This window comes from Tachysurus vachellii, chromosome 13, assembly GCF_030014155.1.
Source record: "Tachysurus vachellii isolate PV-2020 chromosome 13, HZAU_Pvac_v1, whole genome shotgun sequence".
Lineage (NCBI taxonomy): Eukaryota > Metazoa > Chordata > Actinopteri > Siluriformes > Bagridae > Tachysurus > Tachysurus vachellii.
The window spans coordinates 16,678,071-16,699,177 of NC_083472.1; the positions used below are offsets into that span (position 1 = coordinate 16,678,071).

Consider the following 21,107-nt stretch of genomic DNA (forward strand, 5'->3'; position numbering starts at 1 on the left):
TATATATATATATATATATATATATATATATATATATATATATATATATATATATAATATAATATATAATATATATATATATTATAATTTCAGTGCAAAAACTTCAGGTGGCTAAAGATGCTAAAGATGAAAAAGAATTGAACCTTTCACCGTGACTATGACCCAAAGCATATACATCCTAGTCAGCACGGAAAACAAAATATGAATGTATAATATAATATAATATAATGTTATATGTTTCATATATATATATATCACAAAACCCACCATTTTATCAGGTGTGTTGACGTTTTTATATCAATTGTATGTACCTTGTTTCTTTTGTACATATTGCTCACATGCTGAATCTGTTGCCAATTAGCTCAATAGTAAACCAAATCAAGCATCAGCAAACACAATATTATTGCATTTGTAGCTGAGTGTAAACACATAAGACTTCTGCATATGAGTTGTATTACAAATGCAAACCATTTCACAACCATCCCCTTTAGAAAATGAAATAAGGTGTTCCATGAGATACAGGGTAGATACCTGTTTTTTTTTTTATTCCTAAGTGCCCGTTAATCCTTCCTTTTTGGTGTGTATGCAAGCAGGATTAACAAGTTCAAGCAAATTGTAAGCTGAGCCTATACACAGCCCTTCAGGACCACTTTACCTTGTGTGCATTGGAGCACATGAGAATGAATATGAGACAGCAAAAATCAGCTCCTTTGTTTATTTGCAAGCCAGTTGTAATTACCGGTCACAGTTCTCCTGTTAAACATGGAAACGTCAAAGCCCAGTGTGTGTATAAAAAGATATAATGTCAGATGTACAGTAGAAAAGTTGAATAGCCAGGTCTGGGACTCGCAGCAAGTGTTCTCGATGTGTTTATTTACCTTCTAGAATCAGGAAAGTAAAACCAGAGGACCACCTTGAACTCCAGCAGTAATTTTATATTGATGTTTAAAGGTTTAAAACTTTTTTTATAGACTCAGAGTTCCCAATTCATCTGCAACAGGAAGTAGCACATGAGTAGGCCAGCAGATCATTTATATTTTTTCCATGAACAAGAAGGCACTCTGTCAGATCTTAATTTTGCCACAAGCTAGCATGGCTATAGCCACAACTCCGACTGTGCTTTTTCTATAGCTGACTTCTACAGACATTAAAAGCACTGCTGAGCACTTGGAGCAAAGAGACCAGGCATATGGAACTTAATGAGAAGCAGCAGACGGAATATAGTGCTTTAACACCATCCAGAAATTCAGTATGGAAAGCAAATGTAAAAGTACTTATACAACATTTAAAATATATACTGTATAGCTGAAATCATTTCAGCAAAGGTGATGCTGCTTATCATATATTGGGTAAAGACACTTATGTAAGGTATTTTAAACATGGCTGACACATTTGGAAAGGCTTCATTTGTAGCACTGTAAACTAAAGACAATGACTGATACAGGGAATTTACTGCAACACTGAGGCTAACCAGTAACTTAATTTCTATTTCATTGATTTTCATTTCTCTGATTTCCAGTGTAGTAAACTGTTTTAGAATTCATTTTACAGACTATCTGAATTTACCAAAAAGGATTAAGGTTGTATTTGAGCAAAAAATAAATTAATTAATTAATAAATACTTTAAGAATCTTCAGCAGTTGAGAAAATACATTGTGTGTTCATATATTCTATACAGTGTTTTGAACAATATGTAGGTATTCATAAGCTTAAAGATATACTTAATAAACAGAATTGAAAGGAGGAAAGGTTTGTCTCATTCCAAATGGTATTTAACTATACAAAATTATAAGGTTCCCTTATTCAATAAATAAATAAATACACTCCACTCCAGGTTCATTTACATTCATCTTGCATCATTACAAAGACACACAGAGAACACAAGGTGACACCTTTTTGGGTGCTATTTTTCACAGCAGGACACAACAAAGTCTCTTTGGGAATATTAATTGGAAATTGGCTTGGACTTACAATAAGAAGTATTGCATTACCAATAAAATTAGTGAAATATATTTTAAAATTATACACCTAATTTATTCAACCAATTTCTACAAAAAAATAAAAATGATATATCAGATTCTTGTACATTCTGTAATATAAATACAGAATCTGCTGTGTACCTTTTTTATTGTATATGTACACTAGGTTTGTTTGGATTGATGTATCATTTTTTGGATTGATGTTAAATGTTGAATCATTATGTGGGACAAAAGTCATATTTTTATTTTAAATATTTGTATTTTATTTGGAAAATTTTATATCAATAAACAAAGTGGTCTGAAAGAAAACCAAACATTTTCAATTTTAAGCTGGAAATGAAAACTTATTTTGAAACTTTAAAAGGACTTACAAGTCGAAAAGCTATGGACTTTTACAAGGCTGTTAATTCCTCTTTTCTAAATCAATTGTATTGCCATTCTTTGTATTTTTTTTTTCTTTACTTTACACGTTATAAGTTACTATTTATGTTACTATTTTAAGATTTGAATAATATGGTCAATATGGAAAAATAGGTTTAGGTTAAGATCCAAGATGGCAGCCTCGGCACGACTCTACATCGTCTGCATTGTCTTGTACAGTCTGTTTTGTCTTGTCTTGTATAGTCCAAGCTAAATGTATAGTATAGTGTTATTTATGTCTGTACTTTTGAGAGTCACAAACAGCTGGAACCAAATTCCTTAACACACGTGGCCCATAAACCTGGTTCTGATTCGGCATTCCAATTTGTTATTGGTTATAAAATGATAGAAATAAAATAAACAAAAAAGTTAAAAAAAAAAAAAAAAATAATTAAAAATTAAAAAAAAAAAAAAAAAAACTACTTTACTTCCTGCTGTGTTCACATTCACAACAACCGCAGCACAGTTCCAGAGTAACCAAACTTAGAAATACATGTAGTTTTCAGGTTCACATTTTTTCATGTGAACTCAAATTAAACTGCCAATATATAAACCCCCTTTACTTATCGTTTTCTTTAAGCATTTGTAAATGTATATAATATCCTATGTTTTTATGGCCAAAAAACCATTTGACAAGTGAATCATTCGGGTATCCGGATCCTTGGCGTATATTGAACGTTAATAGGGATATTCTTTCCCCCTTATATGGAAAGCAGGAACCGGAAATCCGACGAATAGAATTGCAAACAAAAGTGCGTCATTACAGCACTGCAGGACTGTCGGAACGCGTTTGTGTTTTGGTTTTGTCGAACCTATAAATCATATATAGATTTTTCTCTGGCTTTCTTTTTCGCATTGGCTTAAGAACATGGTGAAGATAGCATTTAATTCCGCTCTGGCGCAGAAAGCGTTTGTAAAAGAAGTTCCTGTCTCAGAAAAGGTGAGATTTGGTTTTTGCTGCAGACGCTTGCTCTGGCCTACATGGAAAATAAATAGAAATAGCTCATGTATGTTGTTAGGATGTATTGCATACGCTTGTGTATACTGAGTTTATATGTACATCTGTATATATGCCAAAATAATTTAACCACCGTATTATAAATGGCGTTATTGCATATAGACGCCGAGGGTTAAAAATCAAATGCATTATTATTCTGTATTCATGTGCATTTTGTAGATTGGCAAATAATAGGATTTACACCCTACATAGTGCACTAAATTCCCAATTGAGAGTCATTCTGAACGCAGCCTGAGCGATTACGTTGTTTCGGAGTTGGTCCTCCATTTTAAACTGCTAGCAGTTAGCTGAAGCTACATCACGGCCTCCTCTGTCCCTTTGTGACTTAATGTAATCTATTAATTTGTACATTTTAAAACTATGATAGAACCATCATTGTTAAAGCATGTACGTTAATGTTACACACACTAGGCTACATAAATATTATTCTAACCTAAAGCTTGGTTATACAACTCTTTCTATATTAGTCTGTAGTACATCATAGACAGTATAAACAAATCTAATTGATTTGTATGGTTATGTATCTTTCCCTAGGAAACCTGTACTAAAGAGAGCTCTCAGAGAGCTTTGAAACCTAATGTTTCTTTCTTTTTTTAACTTTTTCTTTTACTTCCCTTAATGCCCTGAATACAGACTCGGGCTTGTCTTCTGTAATGCATGGTGTATTTTTCCATCAACTAATTCCATCCTTTCTTTCTTTGAATGACAAGTGCCCAGGGCAAGATACAGACTCATCAATGAGACTTTCTTGTAGTCTTATGTTATTTGTCATCACCCATAAACAACTCTCTGAATACAGGAGAGCCATGTATTGACAGTTTATTTGTTAATTGTTTGGTTTGTGATGTTTAATGGCCAGGACCCAGAGACAGGCTCTGCGTACAGCAGCGAGAGTTCCACTGGCCGCTGTCTGCTCACGCTGCTCGGTTTGGCCTTCATCATTTCAGGCCTTGTTGTTGGTGGAGCCTGTGTGTACAGGTATTTGACACCCAAGGTACGTCTGCTTCAAGGATCTTTGTTTACTTATCCCTTTTCACATGTTCTGAAAATTTGTAAAGGGTTTTCCCCCATTGTGTTGCAAATTTGTGTAATGCCCTTGTGTTCTGTGAATTGTACATTTGGAAGGGGACCTTTTCCTAAACCAAATTTCCTAGCTCAAAACTTTTAATTTGGCGGGAAAGTATATTCTTCACTGAATGTTTCCCTTGGATCTAATGGAAGTACTAAAGCTACAGAATTTAAGCCTGTGTTTTATTCTGGCAGAGTGATGCTTTTTCAAGCCACCTGTGTACCTTTTAGTGTAACTTTCTTGTATTAGTATCCCTTCATTATTGCATCACTGCTTGAGTGTCTGTCTGCCTGACTGCTTGCCAGGGCAGCACTGCTAACTTGTTTCCTTGGTCAGATACACACGTCTCTTAGTTAATAAATGAGCTCACATTTTAGTTTATCGTGTTCATCGCAGGAAATGTTTGGTCAAAGATTGAATCAGGTAGTCACAGTATTAGTATTTTGTGCAGTTAGCGCCCCCTTCTGTCTATAAAATTGAAGTTAGTTTATTTTTCTTGGAGTGAAATGGATTGTATAATGTGTGGGTACTTCCTCTTTTTGAAATGTATGCATGTATGGTGAATGTGTTAATATTTAGTCTTATTTACATATTTAGTGGAATTATGTATGACTGTACAGATTATAAAAAAACATTATTTGCTGTCATACTCGAAAGCAAAACGCTATAATGTATTCTGTAGAACTTTTCTTTTTTCAGTTCTTATTTTGTGCCATGCTTTTGCCTTATCTTATGTTGTTTGCTTTGCAGAAACTCTATCATGGATCCATGCAGTTCACAGATATGGACAGTGCTGATATGGACATGGAGGCTCACGCGCCCTACTACCTACCCCGTGTTGATGAGGATGTGGAGATCCGTGACAACGTGGCCATCATTAATGTCCCTGCGCCTCGCTTTGGGGCAGGAGACCCAGCTTACATCCTGCATGATTTTAAAAGGGTAATAAGTGCTGTCATGTTGCTACCAATCACGTCTATGAGGCAGATGGTTGTATGAGGCTTTGTATTTCAAGAGTAATACATTTTATAGGGGATCTACTATGCTTAACCTGACTCATTTAGTATTGTTTAATTGGAATTCAATTGGAGTTGAATATTGGATTTGTTTTAGGCCTGTATTTATTGTAACCAGTTTTAAATGATCTTTCAACAGAAGCTAACTGCTTATTTGGACCTGACGTTGAAGACGTGCTTTGTTATCCCTCTCAACACATCAACGGTGATGCTGCCCCAGGACCTCTTGGATTTGTTCTTGCAGCTCATGGTGTGTGTCTGTTTGTGTGGATAGGTGCAGGTAGTTCTTATCTGCTGTGAAAAGACTTTGAGGTTTGGAGTAGAAATCTATATTTATAAAGAGCCCCCACCATGTTTTCTTGAAATTTATATCAGTCAGACATAATATTAAAGCAACCTACCTAATATTGTAATATATACTTCCTAATCTAGTTCCCCCTTGGGCCATCAAAACTGCTCTGATCTGCTGAGGCATGGATTGTGCAAGGATGTTTAAGCCGGTCACTTTTGCAGCATACTGTTTTGATTAATATTACTTAAACCTATACAATGCTAATGATAATCACAATGCCTCAAAGGCCTCCATGCATATTGAATCATGGTATTGCTCAGAAATGAGTGCATGTGGGCCTGGTTATTTTGTGTTATTTTATTACACATGCAAATGGCAATGCCTCATAAATGCAGGTGTTGTACACTTATGACTACTAACCACTACACACAAACAAAAGATTACACATGACTGTTGTAAGATTAAAATAAATAAATAAAATTTGTTTTGAAGGAGTCAGACAAAGTGGACAGGAAATATCTGATGTTTAAAAGTAATAATTAAATGTAAAGTGGTTGATTTGAGCCCACCCAATCTGTATTCATTTGGAATCAGTTTTTGGAACAGAAAAAGTTAGGATAACATCAAATAACTGTAATTTTCCATAAATTTTCCATACTCAAATAATGCTACTTGCATAATCATAATAAATGTTGCCTAATCATGTTAATAGATTGTTGTTCTCCATTTCTGTTATCAGTCTGGCTCATACAAGACTTACTTGGTGCATGAGGATCTGGTTGTGACTGAGCGCATTGATGACCTCACCCCCTTGGGTTACTATATTTACAGCTTGTGTGAGGACAGACCAACATATAGGATGCAGCGCCGGAGTGAAATTATGGGTAACTGACCTGAAACTTTGTTGTGGGTTTTGTATAAAATAAACCTTTCTATTATTCTTATTATAGTTACTATTAACTTTGTGCACAGGTATTGCAATAGCAAGCATCCTATTACCAAGTTCTGCTGAAATACAATGGTATTAAAGCATGCACCCTTCGTTAAATGCTCAATAAATCTATTGCTATACACATTAATAAGGCCAAAGTTATGTGGACACCCGACTATCAAACCCATATGTGGGCCTTCCCTAAACTGTCGTTTGTATGTTGTAGCAATAAGATTTGCCTTAAGTGCAATTAATAGGCCCTAACAAAGACTGTGCTCCTGTGCACAAAATGCAAGTGCCATAAAATCTTGGCTTGTCAAGGATGGAGTGGAAACACTCAGGTAGTCTGCACAGAGCATTTATTCCACTGAGCACCTTTGGAATGAACTGGAACTCTTATGCCAGATCTTCCCAGAACAGTGGAGCTTCTTATAAAGCCAAGAGGGGCCTAAATCTGGAATGGGACCATATGGGTGTGATGGTCTGGGGTCTACATACTTTTACCATGTAGTATAAATCAATCAAGATATCATTCAGTAGGTGCTGACTTGTATTTAATTCGCAAACCCCATTTTCTGTATCTATTGTGTTCAATATTTAAGCTACATGCTTTTTTGTGTCTGTTTTAATGTTGTTGTTTTTTTGTTTTTTTTGCAGGCCTGCAGAAACGCTCAGTGGAGGATTGCCACATAATACGCCACTTCGAGAATAAGTTTGTTACCGAAACAAAGATCTGCCAGGCCTGAGCAAGCAGGAAGTCAGGAGTGGACAGACATCCACCTTTTGTTGCAGGGTAGGGAGAGGTGAAGTGAGCTAAAAGAGGGAGCAAAGGAGGGCTTAGAGGAAAGGGTCTGTCTTCCAACTCTTGCTGTAGTGTTGAACATAGGGTGTTTTGTATCATTATAGAGACAGCAGACTTTTCTCTTCTCCCACTTAAGGTGTAGCGATGTAGCTCTCGTAAAGCAGTTTGTGATTTCTTACACCTTTTGTCACTACACTACACTGTGTGATTCACTCTACAGCCTGACTGCAACTCAAACCTTGTTTTAGGGCCTGTCTTCTTTTCTCTGTCACCATTTTTTGTGGATAATGATTTGTGAACTGCAATATGTTAACCTGGGTAAACCTAAGTTAATTGCTATATTTTGTTTGTTTTGGTGGTGTGTTTTTTTTTTTGCAGAAGTATACTAGCTAAGCACATGTTGATGCACCTAGTTTATTCTGTATGATATATTAACAGCATACATGTTTCCAACGTATTACATACTACTATGTAGACCCACATGGTCTCTAGATATCTGATCAGCGTAACTCTTACAATTCAACTTTTGTGTTCGTGTTTGAGGAACTACCCATGTGTAATTTCCGCATGTCTACTGATTTAGCTGACTGTGTAGCAGTGCATCTGCCAGTGTTTCTGCTAATGTATATCTGTACAATTAGACATTGCCCAATTGTAACATGCTAAATCTCAATCTAAATTATAAATTCCTTATAATGAAGGAACATCTGTATAAATGTACTATGATGCTAAAATTTTAGAACATTCACAGATTATAATTGTAAACAGCTTCTTGTAAACTTTCACACTCAGAGTGGTCCAGCCTGGCCATCTCTGTCCTCTACCATCACATGATCTCTGCCCTAAACATCTGTGGTGAGCCACATTGCAATGTTCACTGCAGAAACAGTGATGTTTCTCGACTGATCAACTGCTTGAACCCTCTGCTCAGGCCTTTTTAAATCTTTTTTGGAGGACTTGATGTTTATCCTTTAGCTAAAAGATGTAGCATTGAGATGGTGTTAAACTTCACTTTACCAGCAGGGTTTTTTTTTCATTCCAACATCATGAGTGCTGTTTAATTAATAAGAAGGCGGCGTCTGTCTGAGCAGAACCAGTCTGACATCTTGCATGCTGAAACTTTGTTGCAGGTCACTGTAAACCTGGTCACTTCGTATTGGTGTAATTATATTCGTCTATGCATCTGTCATAATGGCTTACTATCGCAACACCCTGCCAACTCTGGCGCAAACCCTGCACGGCATTGTGGTTGTTCAATTGTTTTGAAATTCCCTGCATTCTGATATGTATATTTTGGAAAGATTCGTAGTTTAACTGCTGCTTAGAAAATGACAATCAAGCCCGGGGTCTCTGTTGCTGTCTTTCTGTATGTACAGAAAAACAGACTTGAAAGATGCTGGACTTAATCAATGAAATGTACTACTGAAAGTTTCAACTGCTGACTGATGTTTGTTTGAAAATAAAACTGCATTTATTTACTTAAAGTCTGTGTTTATTGGCTCGTGTCTGAGCATAAAACTATTTAATCAGCAAATTACTTTAGGACTTATGCTATGTATATGATGTGTGTATTTGTAATTTCTCTAGGCTTTTTGTAAACAGGCTTGAAATCTTATAGAAGTTGGAACTGTCGATTTAGCTGTATGTAACTGGTAACTGCATAAAAGAAGAATAAGTTATTTTTTTAAAATACCCTGATGTTTACTGACAACATAAAAGTATTGTCAACTTCTGTTGTCAAGTGTTCTTGTCAAATAGGCTGAGTCAAGGCTAGCCAGCAGTTTTTGGTCACACTTCATTTCAGAGCTTTTTTACTATCTGGTCTTGCATTGACTTTGTTGGGCTGTTGAACCAAGCAGATGACTTCTTCACTGAGCAGCATAAATGAAATCCTAACTTTAGCAAAATGCACTTTAATATTTTGTCTCACACACACACACACTGGACTAAGGAAATTTACTAATATGCATGTGATTAATTTCTGTTTTTAATAGCATAAATTTAAAAAAAAAAATTGACAACCATTACAAGTTATTGATATACTTGTATATGTATATTTGTTATATGTATTCTTTCATTCACTAGCCAGTTTGACAGGCCACATGTAAAAACAAGTAGTCTTCTATAACTGTCAGCTTTTTTTTTTTTTTTTTAAATTTGTGTACATTCATAGTAACAAACTATGGCTCCAATAAATAGCAAAATATTTTTATAAATTTAAATAACCTGGGATTTGTATAGTATTAAAACTTTCTTTGTCCATCTCCGTTTCATTTGTATGTTAAAGGGATCCCAAGCAGCAAAAGGTTGGGCAAACCCTGACATGTTACATTGCTTCTGATATTTTCACATTATTGTAAAGATGAATTTCTGTTGATGGTTGATAGTGTTTTGTGTTTTTAAAATGCAGAATGCTGGAATTTACCCTATATTTTGAGCATTAAAGGTGATAAAAGGGTACTAAAAGTATTAACAAAGACATTACATTTTGCATTATTTTGCTCTTTCACATAAAACTACATAAGTGTGTTTGTTAAATCTGATATAAAATGGAGGCACTTATAAATTTATCAGTGGTAAAGGACCTAAGAGAATGACCTTAAATCCCACTGTGAAAAAGGCACCTCTAGGCATGTCCCTGAATCCTCAGCCAGCTCCTTTCTCAATTGCAAGTAGCTTTGGATAAATGTATTAGGTTATTTCTGTACTAGGTTTTAAAAATGGCTCCATAACTTTCTTTTATTAATCAATATTTATTTATTTTTGCTGTAAGGGATACTGTACCATAATAATACCATAATAACTTTCAGGCCTTTACTTCTGCTTTATTTGCCTACCAGCTAAAGAAATGTTTTCAGTACCCATTTCTAAGACTGCATACAACAGCAGCTATGTTAATTAAATAAATTACATTTTCACCATGAAAATGAGAAATTTGGTGTGTGTGGTATAACCATAACCCCATAACCCAAATACATGTGTTTCCTTTCAGTTAAACTTATGAGAGAGTTAAGAATCAAATTGTAACACACACTGAGGTACTTGTTGGCTGGATAAATATAAAAAATACTTATTGCAATTTATATGTTTGAAGTGCTTGACTGTTACAGTAGCCTTTGAATTCCGTTTCTGTTTTAAAAATAAAAGATTTTTTAAATTATGTTAACATTGAAACATAACCCCTTTATATTATATTTCTTTTAACACATTTCTTTTTCTAGTTTCTTTATTTTATTGTTATTATTATTATTAAATGTAGCAATATTTATGCCCCATTCCAGCTAAAATGTTCACTGCCTTGGATCAATGTAGACAATGTCCATGAGTGCAGTCAATTTGCATCCTGTATCAGTTTTCCTGGGATATTTCCTTCTTCCTCTCTTTCCTTTACTATCTTCTCTATTGTTTTTCTATTATTTTGTTCTATATAAAATGTGTCCCTGCTTTTGAGTGCAGTACATTGGAACATTCATTTTACATCCCCTTAAAGATCTATTTTCATGTGTTCTAGCTAATCCATAACTTTAAAATAAACATGCACTTTGTCTTCATATGCATATAGCACATTATAATTTTCCCATATTTACAAAAAGAAACAGTGATTTTGTCATTTGTTTGTGACAGTCATTTTTTTTATCATTTTGTCATGATTCTCTAAATAGGCATGAATCAAACTGCTTTCACATATCCAGTTATCAGGGCACATTCCTTCATAAATATTTAGCATTGGATATATCAACATTACATTACTGGTCTCAGTGCAGGTTATTCATATTTTTAAATGTTCCTCATAGTTATTTCCATGAATAAGGACTATGGGATTAGAAAGTAGCTTCTGTATTTATTTTCATTGTTTGTCTGCAGTCTTTGTTTGATTTTACCCTCAGTGTTAGTGACAACAGAAAGGTCTTTCCTAAAGTTAATGATAGTGACAACAGAAAGGTCTTTCCTAAAGTAAATGTCATATTCATCCTTCTTGCTCAGACTGCAACATTTTCACCTCAGTTGTTGAGCAGGAGATTCTGCGGTGCAAATGGAAGCTTTCTACCAACTCTGGCCTTGAAAGACGCCTCTTGAATTCATCGGTGGTGAAGTAGTACATCACTGGGTCCAGGCAGCAGTTAAAGCTGGCTAGACATAAGGTTATAGGATGGCAGCGTTGGATGGCAATTTTGAATGCACAGCTTAGTTGCTTTTTTGATTTAGCTAAAAAGTCCAAAGGGAAGGTTATGTGATAAGGCATGAAACAAACCAGGAAGACACCTGCACAGCTTAGCACCATCTTGAGAGCCTTCCGTTTTTCTCCAGCATCTTGAAGTACACAGTTATTTTCACGCAGACTTGCGGCAGTTAACCATGTGCAAGTGAGGACCACTGCTAGAGGTAACAGAAAACCGACGAGTTCTGCCACTGTGACAAGTGTAACTCCACTTGCCATGGATAGAGACACCATAGGTAACTCTGAGAAGCAGATATTAGATCCTTCCAACTTGGTGGGGTCAGAGTTTTTTCTCAGCAAAGGAAAAGGCAGGCATCCAACACACACGATGAACCAGCCTATTGTGCACCATGTGCGGTCTCGCCACCGTTTTGTTGCTCCATATCTCAGTGGATAGATGATAAGCATGCAGCGTCTTATGCTTATGCATGCCAAAAAGTAAATGCTAGCATACATGTTGACATATTTCAGGTAAAAACAAAACATGCAGATAGCATGGCCAAAGGGCCAGGATTGGTTCAGGTAGTAGTAAATGCGCAAAGGTAGTGAAAGTACTTGGAGCAGATCAGCAATGGCAAGATTAATCATGAAGATCACAGCTTTCTTTGTTTCCTTCACATATGCATGGAAAACCCAAAGTGCCAAAACATTACTGATCAACCCTGGGACCAGGATTACTGTGTAGATGATTGCATAGGTGTAACGCTGGTATTTTTTAATATCATTGTATATTGTTTCATTTTCACATTCAAAAGTGGTGTTATTCATTTTCCAGTCATTGGTCCAGATCTGAAGGTTTGCTCTAAAGCACTGAGGGACGTCAGTCCTTGTTTACACTGAGGTCCTTAGACACCTCTGGCCCCAAATATATTATCCAAACTTGGTGCTGTTCCATTTGGTTGCCATCAGGGATGGAGCAGTGGTCCTAATGTTCTTGCAGTGTCATGGTGACACTTTAGTGTTTCCAGTCCTGAAAGACAACAAACGGTGACAGATTAGGAACAGTTTGACTGTGTGGGAAGGTACCAAATTCCTCATATGGTCAATCTCATATGCTCAGAACCAAGAATTTGCATAGGTAGTGGTCCAATAACAGCTGGTATCTGAAGCTGAACTGAGGTACTGATACGAATGGCATACATTATTTGCATCTTCTTTACGTATTTCACAACAAAACATATCTCATAGTGTGCTTGAATTTTCACATCACTCACATTCTCTTGTTTAGTCAATTACTAATAAGTACATGCCTCGTTTATGGCAAACACAGGATTTTATAAAATATGATTTAAAATCTAATTTAGTAATTGCACAGACAGTGACTCTGAAAGTAATACTCATTCACAGATTTTAGAGAAAACTATCACTTGTCACTTACATTTCATTCTAACACCTTCTCGAATATTGGCAGAATGTTAAGCTCTGTAAATCAGTCTACTTGGTAAATAATCAACCGACAACAGCCATCATTTTTCAGTTACAACCACTGTATGTACAAGCTCTGTTAGAAAATAAATAAATAATTAAGCTGCACTATTGTGAGTTGCATGTGACTTCCAGCTAAATTATTTTCTCATAATGAACCTTACTGTTTGTCAGTTTGTGGGTTCAGAATGTTTAAACAAGCACTTCACCTCCTACACTTCACACCTCAGCATAATGGGACTTTCCGTATTCACAGCTGCCTGTAACAATTTTTTTGCACTGCATGCTTTGCACGTGCTTAAAAAAATGTTTGTCAGTTGTGGTTGCTTTATAGTATTTTGCACTGAGGAGTGTGCTGCAAAGGTATTGGGATAAGAAGGACAAAAGGGTGTACTAAACCAGTTTGGGATACAAATAAAGCACCCTTTGATTCAGTCTAGGGGGCACGGTGGCTTAGTGGTTAGCACGTTCGCCTCACACCTCCAGGGTCGGGGTTCGATTCCCGCCTCCACCTTGTGTGTGTGGAGTTTGCATGTTCTCCCTGTGCCTCGGGGGTTTCCTCTGGGTACTCCGCTTTCCTCCCCCAGTCCAAAGACATGCATGGTAGGTTGATTGGCATCTCTGGAAAATTGTCCGTAGTGTGTGATTGCATGAGTGAATGAGAGTGTGTGTGTGCGCCCTGCGATGGGTTGGCACGCCGTCCAGGGTGTATCCTGCCTTGATGCCCAATGACGCCTGAGATAGGCACAGGCTCCCCGTGACCCGAGGTAGTTCGGATAAGCGGTAGAAGATGAATGAATGATTCAGTCTATGTGAGCTGTTCATATTTGCTTTTTCAGTATTTACAACCACGCTAAACCAAAAACACAAAAAAAAACATTGTCTGCATGAATCAACATTATCTGAAGAGCTGAAGAAAATCAAGCAAAAGGTGAAATGAAAGAACTGCTTCTGCTTTATTCATGTATTACAGCACTACTTTAAATAAATGAAAGTAAAATAAAACCTTGGTCTACTTGTTAATCAGCAATAAACAGCACCCTGTTTACATAACTCATCATTAGGTTTACCTGGAAAAGAGCATTTAATGTTAAGCTTTGCTCTGACATGTCATGTTTTCACATGTAATGTCTAGCAGTTAACACGCAGCAGTTAATTTAAGTTTTTCATTTTTAGCTGTCAGTGACCAGTTTACTGGGCAATCTTGCATAAGGTATAAGGTTGTGTCTAAATTTAGCCTGCTCAACTATACCATGTTACGATTGCTATGTCAGTTTAAAGATTGCTTTTTTAATGAGTTCTAGAATGCTGTTTAAACTGGAAATAAAAAAGGGCTGCATTAGTCATGCATTATTGCTAGGATTATGGCCAGCCTGTTATTCCATATTCCAGCTAGGCCACAATATTAAAGAATGACTCCACAAACCTCCTTGTCTTCAACAACCAGTCCCAAAACATGACACAAACATTGGTTATATATTGGCCAATATATTATTTACTTTTTAATTGATGTAATAGCTTCAGTGCTGACAGCATAAACAGTGAAAAAAGAGGATAACATAGTGCTTATATACCAGTGGTTACTAAACAGTGTTGCAATCTCACAGCTCCAGGGACCGTGTTAAATCCTGAAATTAGGATACTGTCTGTGTGTAGTTTAACATGTTTCATATTCCCCATGTTTCTCTGGGTTCTTTGGTTTTCTCCCACTGACCAAAATATGCAGGTAAACATATTTGGCTATTATTGGCTATGCTAAATTGTTGCTAGGTGAGAATGAACATGCACGGTATTTACTCAGGCAGCAAGAGTGTCAAGTAACATGGCCATGGCCATCATTATAGCAACAGAATCACAAAACATATAAGTAAGGGGGCGGGGGGTGGGGGGGTGGCTGAGCAGTTAAGGAGTTAGCCTACTGATCAGAACGTTGTCACCTTGAATCCCAGGACCACCAAACTATCACTGCTGGGCCCCTTATCCAGAGCGACGTACAAAAGTGTTTTTAACTCTCTATCAATGAATACATTTACTCTGGTTTACTAGCTTACAGCCTTAAGATACCATGAGCCTAAAACACTGTTCAATTTATTTATTTATTTATTTATTTATTTATTTATTTATTTATTTATTTGTTTGTTTTAAATACACACATACAAGTAACAGGTGAGAAAGCACAAATTCAAGTACTTCAAGAAGAAGTAGGTTTTCAAATGTCGTTTGAAGATAGCCAGTGACTCAGCTGTCCGGACCGATAGGGGAAGTTCATTCCACCGCCTCGGTGCCAGAATTGAAAAGAGTCTTGTCGTATACTTACCTCTTACCCTGAGAGATGGTGGGACCAGTTGAGCACTGCTAGTATCTCTGAGGGTGCAAGGTGCAGTGCGAGGAGTGATGCGGGCTTTAAGGTAAGAGGGAGCAGGTCTATTTTTTGCTTTGTAGGCAAGCATCAGTTTTTCAGAATCTGATGTGTGCAGCTAATGGGTGGACAAGAGAGTCTTGTGGTTGAGCGTAATCAAACGCTGCTGAAAGGTCAAGGAGGATGAGGATAGTCTAGCAGCATGCAAATTTCTCAGAGACATCCAAAGGGCTGTCTCTGTCGAATGTGCTGCTTTAAAGCCAGACTGGTTGTGATCTTGGAGGCTGTTCTGTAAGGGAGAGACAGACAGTTGATTATAGACAATGCATTCAAGAATTTTTGAAAGAAATGTGAAAAGGTAATACTGGTCTGTAGTTACTGATTTCTGATGGATCCAAAGCAGGTTTCTTCAGGATGGGAATAACCCTTATTCTTTTGAAGGTAGTTGGTACATGACCAGATGTTAGGGATCTACTGATGATCATGGTGATGAAGGGCAGAAGGTCTTGCGAGATGGTCTGGAACTTAGAAATGAAAGGGCAGAAATGAAGTTCCTGCAGGTTTTCTCAATCTTTTTGTGGTAAAAAGAAGCAAAGTCTTCTGCAGTCAGGTGGATGAAGCAGGTGGTTGATTAGAGAAGAGAAGATGTTGTGGAGTTTAACAGGGTCTCGTGCCGAAGGTTCAAGCTTTTCCTTGTAGAAGGAAGTCTTGGCAGAATTCACGTCTGAAGTGAACATGGCCAGCAATGTACGGTAAGAGTCAAGAACTGCATCAAGTTGTGATTTCTTCGACATTCTCTCAGATGATAGCTGTTTTCAATTGTTGTGCAACACATCTGAAAGCCAAGGAGCAGAACAAGAAGTCTTCTTGGGTTTACTGGACAGAGGGCAGAGAAAGTCCATGGATTGGAAATTGTCTGTGGCTAAAGTCCAAGGGTAGTGAGGGAAAGGAGTCAGGATCGGGAAGAGATGAAAAAGTGCCAGAAGCTATAGAAGGAGAGACAGAGTGTTGTAGTATAGTGTAAGAGATGCTGAAAGTTAGCTTTAGGTAGGATAGGGAGAGTAATGGTTAAGGATACCAGGTGATGATCGGAGATGTGATGTGGGGTAGCAGTTATGTCTGTAGCTGGAGAAGAATGGGTGAAAGCAGGTCCAGGACATTTCCTCCCTTGTGTGTGGGGAGGTAGCCGTTAAGAGTCAGGGTGAATGAGTCCAAGAATGAAGCTTGTCAGAGGGGAATATAAGAAGTTGGGGCCTTGGTTTTGCATCATATAACATTGCAATGTGAAAAACATTCTTTGGGAAACAGGGTTTTTTTTCTTACCCATAACATGCACAACAAACAACACAACAAATAGTTGGTCTGGAGATTACAGTACCAGAATTTCAAGGTAAATATTAAGGTATTATGTACATACATTAGGATCATGTTCATCCTCGTGTTCATTCAATCATTCCCATTTTCAAACTTTTCCATCATTATTTAAATCCACAAAAACAATATAGTAACTAACTATGTTAGAGAAAGCTATCAAATCAATTCATCTACCTGCAAGTCAAATTCCACCACACAGTCTTGCTCTATAAGCATTTTAAAAATGTCAGCCCGGTGTTGGTTCTCATCATGTAAATTAGTCATGTATAGAGAACATAGGACACAATGCATCACTGTGGATCTCTGTTCAACTTTAGATGTTGTGTTGTATGAAAAGTTGTATGGCTATATATATATATATATATATATATATATATATATATATATATATATATATATATATATATATATATATATATGAATTAACAGTTAGTTGTTTGTTAAGATGGGTTGTTTATAGTGTTTTTGGTTTTTATAACATTCATCCTAAAAAGTGATTACAGTATGAAGATATTTTATCATTACTGTGCCCTTGACTGTTCAGAATAGAAGGAGTGTTTTGCTAACTAATTGATGTTGTATAATTCAGTTTAATTATGGATATCATTAAAGTCTCAAGGAATGTAAGCAAAAATGGTGGCCATGTTTGGAGGCTGAGTTGTATTATGGGAAACGTAGTTCACAGACAGAGCCCCCTTAGGGAAAGTGCTTGTTTTGAGAGCACCGTTTCTCCTAGGCCTAGGATGAGGCCCTGTGTGTTCTGGCAGTCCACAAGGGATTTATGCCACAGGCTGGGTTTGAAGATGACATGAGCCATGATCCAGTACTGGTCCTCACAACCATACTCCTCCCATTCAATGAGATACAACATGTGACGTGTTTACCTTTCAGAAATCAAGAAATCACTTAAATTAGACCTGACTGACAAAGTGAAGTAGACCAAAAGATCCTTAAAAGCTACACATCATGCCGAGATCCAAAGAAATTCAGGAACAAATGAGAAAGAAAGTATGTAATTGAAATCTATCAGTCTGGAAAAGGTTATAAAGCCATTTCTAAAGCTTTGGGACTCCAGTGAACCACGGTGAGAGCCATTATCCACAAATGGCGAAAACATGGAACAGTGGTGAACCTTCTCAGAAGTTGCCAACCGACCAAATTTACCACAAGAGCGCAGTAACGACTCATCCAAGATGTCACAAAAGACCCCACAACAACATCCAAAGAACTGCAGGCCTCACTTGCCTCAGTTAAGGTCAGTGTTCATGACTCCGCCATAAGACAGAGACTGGGCAAAAACGGCCTGCATGGCAGAGTTCCAAGATGAAAACTGCTGCTGAGCAAATTTGCCAGAAAACATCTTGATGACCGCCAAGACTTTTGGGAAAATTCTCTGTGGTCTGACGAGACAAAAGTTTAACTTTTTGGAAGGTGTGTGTCCCATTACATCTGGTGCAAAAGTAACACTGCAAATTAGAAAATCACTTGCTGTGATAAATGGAACCATGAATTCGGCTGTTTACCAAAAAATCTTGAAGGTCAATGTGCGGCCATCTGTTCTTGACCTCAAGCTAAAACAAACTTGGGTTCTGAAGCAGGTAAATGGGTGAGCATGACGGTGAAGTCAGTTGAACATGCTCACAGAGGCAATAGGTTTTGGGATGTTTAAACTGGGGGGCAATGTAGGCTGGCATGTATTCTGAGAAATTGGATGTGGGAGTTGAGCTGACATTAAGTTTAAGTTTTTAGATGTTTTAGATTATTCCAGAATAATTTCACTTAAACGTATAGCCAAATCTTTTGCCTGTTTAAAAAACTTTTATTTTTGATCATTTGCTTGCCATCATAAGTGATTATGCAGGATGTGATGGCAGGGCCAGTGATTTCTTAAGTGTGAGCTTGGACCACATTTATGTCAGCATGAGTAGATGTAGTGGTATGTTTGGCCTTCATCCAGTGCAGTCTACATTCAACATACAACAACTGCTAACAAAGGCAAACTCATTTGGTTGTTGATGACATAAATAGAAAGTAGAGTCATGAAGCAAAACTTAACATTGTAATTCCTTACAATTACAAGATACATTTTAAAAGAAGACACATTTTAGCTCTGCAGTTTTTGTCCAAAAATGAAAACGTTGGTTTTGTATGCTACTATTTCTTAGTTCTACTAAGAAGTAGTTCTACTACTTCTTATTTCTACTATTTCTCCCTCAAAAATGCTCAATGAGGGATGGCACCTCAATGGCACCTTCAGGTTTTGTTGGAAATGGGAGTTTCAAGGCTCTTGAAACTCCCAAGGCATGTTCCAACACAAATTTGATGTAGTGTGGATGAGTGTAAGAAAACTAAAATTACGTTAAAAAACATAAAAAGACTATATATATATATATATATATTCCATACAAATTGCAAGTACATTTTTGTGATATCGATCATATTAAAGAGTAGCATAATTTAAACATGACAAATGGTGGTTAGAATTTGTTTTATTTCTTATTAATGAAATCGTAAAAAGTGGTTAAATTTCACTGTGGAAATTTTGTTTAATTGTGTAAAATTGGAAAACTATCATTTTGACTAGTTACTTAGACTAATTATTAAGTACAGTTTCAGCACAATTCCTCACAATTCCTCAGTATTCTCACAGTCTGAACAGCAAACTGGATGTTTTTTTTTAATTATTTCAAAGTGCATGGAATATTTCAACAAACCTCTCCTGCCCTTTAATCCAGAGGTGTTGTTTAGTTTAGGCAACATAGATGAGCTCTCTAGTGTCCTGGGGGACAGAAGGCCTCTCACTGATGAAGGATACTCTCTAGATTTCAGACAGCTAAGCAGATAGTATGTAGGGAAAAGTGGAGCCAGAAAGGATGTTTTAAGCAAACTCTGTGGAGCTGAGCTGCTGAAGGCTGCCAAAAATGAATCCTTCTGTTTGGCCTTTTCCCCCTGACCCAAAAGCTGAAGGCAACCAGAGCCATTCTGAGAAGCAAAGAGCTTTATCCCCTACATGTCAAAACAGCAAAGTACTATATTCATTAGTGAAATCACACATACAGTACCCATTTGGCGTAAGAGTTTGGGGCTTAATTGATATGAAAAATCTCTCTGTGGGAAATCCCAAGTGAACTGTGTCACTTTTGTTGTGGGAGTCTGACACATGCACTCATCAAATGAATCACCTTTCTTTCCATTTGTTACTGCTTAAACGTTACCTTTTCTGCCATGGAACATGATATGATTATGAGGTTTTACAGATACAAATCTGGGTATCCAGTTCTACTTTCCATAATTATCTGATAAGCTGTAAAAGTAAGATTGGAAATTCTCTTTAACATTATAATAACTGAGCCATATCTAAAATGTTTAGTCAGTGACAGACAGATCAAGTATAATGAAAATTTCTAACATTCGATAGGATATGATGTTATATGAATGTAATTCAGGTCTAAAGAAAACATAATATCATTATATGTTTTTCTATTTGTCACTTATCAAATGTTCTGTAAGGCTTTACAAATCCTTTAAATAAACGTTCATTCACTTAAAAAAAGATCTTTTTCTCAGTGAGGTTGTTGGTGTAGCCATATCTTGGAAGTTTCTTGGACAGTGTCAGATCCCACCCCTATCTCTGCACTCCCTGCTTCCCCCATCCCCTTAATACCCAACTGGGCAGTACTGAAATGTTTAGGCTTCTTCAGTATTTTTGGAGCAAATTATCAGCAAAAAGTCTTTGCCCTCTACCTCAGATTATCTTTATAAAGCCAGAATTGTTCTACTGATGTTATAATAATAACTGTTTTAAAGCTTGGTGTCTTACCGTGTCACTAGTGGAGCAGATGTGTTTCGCTTCTTATAGAACAGTTGGAGGGAAAATGCAGTGCAAGGTGACATCCATCCATGTGATCTCAAACCAAAACTGTGAAAAGTTGACTGAGGCAGCCAAGCCCTTTAGTTGTTTTTCACACTTCCTCTTTCAATTGATATTTTTGTCTCTATTTTTTGGTTTGTTTTTGATATTTGCATTTCTGTAATATATTTAATATTTTAACTTACAATTGCCTCTCTTTCTTTTCATCTTCAACCCTGTGGTTTCTGGTGCTGTTTGTTGTCTCCGTTTATCACTTCTGATAGAGTTTCCTGCTCGACTGTGGGGGCGTTCACTGAGGGACGTGACGGTTGCTCAAACTCTCCTACTTCTGC

The 21,107-nt window shown here is 36.9% G+C and overlaps 2 protein-coding genes across 3 annotated transcripts; one reads left to right on the top strand and one right to left on the bottom strand.

The window, feature by feature from the left end:
• The first annotated feature begins 3,130 nt into the window (after positions 1 to 3,130).
• LOC132855491 (integral membrane protein 2A-like) lies at positions 3,131 to 9,011 on the top strand. The gene is made up of 6 exons (XM_060884461.1): positions 3,131 to 3,339; positions 4,277 to 4,411; positions 5,237 to 5,428; positions 5,642 to 5,752; positions 6,534 to 6,678; positions 7,383 to 9,011. Exons 1-6 carry the CDS (start codon positions 3,268 to 3,270, stop codon positions 7,469 to 7,471), a joined length of 744 nt encoding a protein of 247 aa, XP_060740444.1. The 5' UTR covers positions 3,131 to 3,267; the 3' UTR covers positions 7,472 to 9,011.
• Positions 9,012 to 9,650: 639 nt separating this feature from the next.
• On the bottom strand, positions 9,651 to 21,063 carry gpr174 (G protein-coupled receptor 174). 2 transcript variants are annotated; one of them, XM_060884459.1, is made up of 3 exons: positions 20,961 to 21,061; positions 20,725 to 20,837; positions 9,651 to 12,716 (listed from the first exon to the last, which is right to left on the bottom strand). In XM_060884459.1, exon 3 carries the CDS (start codon positions 12,512 to 12,514, stop codon positions 11,495 to 11,497), a length of 1,020 nt encoding a protein of 339 aa, XP_060740442.1. In that variant the 5' UTR covers positions 12,515 to 12,716; positions 20,725 to 20,837; positions 20,961 to 21,061; the 3' UTR covers positions 9,651 to 11,494. The 2 variants fall into 2 exon arrangements, with proteins under 2 accessions (XP_060740442.1, XP_060740443.1); XM_060884460.1 differs by lacking the exon at positions 20,725 to 20,837 and having other exon boundaries at positions 20,961 to 21,063.
• Between the last annotated feature and the right edge of the window lie 44 nt (positions 21,064 to 21,107).